The sequence below is a fragment of the Oncorhynchus clarkii genome, unplaced genomic scaffold (assembly GCF_045791955.1).
Source record: "Oncorhynchus clarkii lewisi isolate Uvic-CL-2024 unplaced genomic scaffold, UVic_Ocla_1.0 unplaced_contig_180_pilon_pilon, whole genome shotgun sequence".
NCBI classification, from domain to species: Eukaryota; Metazoa; Chordata; class Actinopteri; order Salmoniformes; family Salmonidae; genus Oncorhynchus; species Oncorhynchus clarkii.
In genome coordinates this window covers 1,502-4,653 of record NW_027260646.1, presented here as the reverse complement: position 1 = coordinate 4,653, position 3,152 = coordinate 1,502, and the positions used below count along the sequence as shown (strand labels likewise).

The 3,152-nt window shown below is 43.0% G+C and overlaps 1 protein-coding gene across 1 annotated transcript; it reads right to left on the bottom strand.

The window, feature by feature from the left end:
* Positions 1 to 1,520: 1,520 nt before the first annotated feature.
* LOC139401675 (H-2 class II histocompatibility antigen, A-Q alpha chain-like) lies at positions 1,521 to 2,870 on the bottom strand. Its single transcript, XM_071145733.1, has 4 exons — positions 2,711 to 2,870; positions 2,235 to 2,498; positions 1,840 to 2,121; positions 1,521 to 1,651 (listed from the first exon to the last, which is right to left on the bottom strand). The coding sequence occupies exons 1-4, from the start codon at positions 2,868 to 2,870 to the stop codon at positions 1,521 to 1,523; spliced, it is 837 nt and encodes a 278-aa protein (XP_071001834.1).
* Between the last annotated feature and the right edge of the window lie 282 nt (positions 2,871 to 3,152).

Sequence of the window (3,152 nt, the reverse complement as noted above, 5' to 3'; positions counted from 1 at the left end):
AATCAACAACAAGTGGGACACAATCATGAAGTGGAACGACATTTATTGGATATTTCAAACTTTTTTAACAAATCAAAAACTGAAAAATTGGGCGTGCAAAATGATTCAGCCCCCTTAAGTTAATACTTTGTAGCGCCACTTTTTGCTGTGATTACAGCTGTAAGTCGCTTGGGGTATGTCTCTATCAGTTTTGCACATCGAGAGACTGAAATGTTTTCCCATTCCTCCTTGCAAAACAGCTCGAGCTCAGTGAGGTTGGATGGAGAGCATTTGTGAACAGCAGTTTTCAGTTCTTTCCACAGATTCTCGATTGGATTCAGGTCTGGACTTTGACTTGGCCATTCTAACACCTGGATATGTTTATTTTTGAACCATTCCATTGTAGATTTTGCTTTATGTTTTGGATCATTGTCTTGTTGGAAGACAAATCTCCGTCCCAGTCTCAGGTCTTTTGCAGACTCCATCAGGTTTTCTTCCAGAATGGTCCTGTATTTGGCTCCATCCATCTTCCCATCAATTTTAACCATCTTCCCTGTCCCTGCTGAAGAAAAGCAGGCCCAAACCATGATGCTGCCACCACCATGTTTGACAGTGGGGATGGTGTGTTGCTTTTACGCCAAACATAACGTTTTGCATTGTTGCCAAAAAGTTCAATTTTGGTTTCATCTGACCAGAGCACCTTCTTCCACGTTTGGTGTGTCTCCCAGGTGGCTTGTGGCAAACTTTAACCGACACTTTTTATGGATATCTTTAAGAAATGGCTTTCTTCTTGCCACTCTTCCATAAAGGCCAGATTTGTGCAATATACGACTGATTGTTGTCCTATGGACAGAGTCTCCCACCTCAGCTGTAGATCTCTGCAGTTCATCCAGAGTGATCATGGGCCTCTTGGCTGCATCTCTGATCAGTCTTCTCCTTGTATGAGCTGAAAGTTTAGAGGGACGGCCAGGTCTTGGTAGATTTGCAGTGGTCTGATACTCCTTCCATTTCAATATTATCGCTTGCACAGTGCTCCTTGGGATGTTTAAAGCTTGGGAAATATTTTTGTATCCAAATCCGGCTTTAAACTTCTTCACAACAGTATCTCGGACCTGCCTGGTGTGTTCCTTGTTCTTCATGATGCTCTCTGCGCTTTTAACGGACCTCTGAGACTATCACAGTGCAGGTGCATTTATACGGAGACTTGATTACACACAGGTGGATTGTATTTATCATCATTAGTCATTTAGGTCAACATTGGATCATTCAGAGATCCTCACTGAACTTCTGGAGAGAGTTTGCTGCACTGAAAGTAAAGGGGCTGAATAATTTTGCACACCCAATTTTTCAGTTTTTGATTTGTTAAAAAAGTTTGAAATATCCAATAAATGTCGTTCCACTTCATGATTGTGTCCCACTTGTTGTTGATTCTTCACAAAAAAATACAGTTTTATATCTTTATGTTTGAAGCCTGAAATGTGGCAAAAGGTCGCAAAGTTCAAGGGGGCCGAATACTTTCGCAAGGCACTGTATGTCACAAATCAGTTGAACTGTTGTCCTTTGACGTACAGGAATGTTCCGGTAGCCACTCCCAACAGTCCCAGAGTCAGGCCCACTCCACAGAATACAGCAGGACCAGCACTGGACCCACTCACCTCATGTATCTTAGACTCTGGGGGACAAGAGGAAAGCGGTGCCATCAAAACATTGAAGAAATACATATTTCAACTATTATATATTACAGTGGGAATAGTTTATGAGGAAACATTACCCTGAGTTTCAGATTTTCTTATATCTGATAGGCTTCCAAAGACCCAAGATAATTTAATAAATACCCTATTTAGAGAAACAGTTTCTCACCCCAGAACCTGGTTTTGGGGTCCTCCAAGGCTGTGTGCTCCACAGTGCAGGCATAGACATCCCCCTCCTGTGGAGTGAAACTCAGGCTGGAGAACTGGTGGAACGTTCCATCTCTATTAGGATAGTATCGACTGAGAGACGCTCCCTCAGTCACCTCCAGGCCATTCTTGGTCCAGTTGACTTTGACAGGCGGGGGGTAGAAATGATTGGCAAAGCAGATAAGGGTGTTCTCCACCCCCAGCACCTCCTCAGCCCTGGGGTAGATGGTGCTCTCAGGGGCATCTGGGGGGGGGGGATACAACCACTAGCTTTAAAATCAATCTCTCACTGTAATAAATAAATGTCACTTTTCATCTTCGTATTAATTATTGTCATAAAGTTGATTTGCTCTTTACCTTTTACCTCAGGTGGACACTTTTCTTCTAATATCCAAAGAGCCAAGGCATCCTGACACAATCGTCTGCCTTTAACGGCATTCTTGTAGAAGTTACGAACAGTGGAAGTTGGCAACGGCCTGAGGAAACCAGGCAATGTCCAAACTTCCTGTCCACTCTGGAAGTCAGCATATACCACTTCCTCCCCATCCACCTGAAGCTCTGCCTCCGCCTCCACCTTTGTCTTCTCAAGACAGCCCTGCACATAGACGGTCTCATGAGGAACTGGAACCCCAAACAATAGCATACAAGTTCAGTTGAGTGATAAATACACCAAATCATTTACATCAGCTTCAATCTTTACAAAGTGATTGAACCAAATACTGGTTCAAAGTCTATTTTAAACCGTTATTACACTTCATATACCCAGTACCTTGAATAAATTAATATGACCCTGGCCCTAATTCAATTGGCATTAAAATCAATAAAAGACTTACTTTCTGCCGAAGTGCAGACGACCGCAGTAAGAACGACAATAGCCACATATAGAGGTTCATCTCTCAGTTCGTGAGCGTGTGGGAGAACTCTGCCAGAACAAGGCACTGACAACTCCAGTGCTGGTTCTTCCTCTCGTTTACAGATACTACTGCTGAACATGCATTACCTAGACTAGAACCAATCAGAACATTTATTTCACTCTCACTCTGTATCCAGGAGGAAACAGTTTACAGACCAGATGCCTCATTTATAAAACTGGGCGGGGGATTCACGTCAAAAGGTGGCGTACGGACAAAACACAGAAAGTGTTTACATACAAAAATATTTTTAGATTTTTAACAGTGCGTATGCACGTCCCACGCCGGTTTTCCGTTAGAAATCACAATCAACTCGAAATTTTTACATGTGGCGGACGCTGTGAATGCTGCTGGCTCAGAAATG

Bases quoted from the DNA above. Each gene is read 5' to 3' on its own strand.
- LOC139401675 (XM_071145733.1), bottom strand. From the start codon at position 2,870: ATGTTCAGCAGTAGTATCTGTAAACGAGAGGAAGAACCAGCACTGGAG. The intron at 2,499-2,710 runs GTAAGTCTTTTA...TTGGGGTTCCAG, and splicing joins CGTCTGCACTTCGGCAGAAA to TTCCTCATGAGACCGTCTAT. The intron at 2,122-2,234 runs GTAAAGAGCAAA...CCCCCCCCCCAG, and splicing joins GTGTCCACCTGAGGTAAAAG to ATGCCCCTGAGAGCACCATC.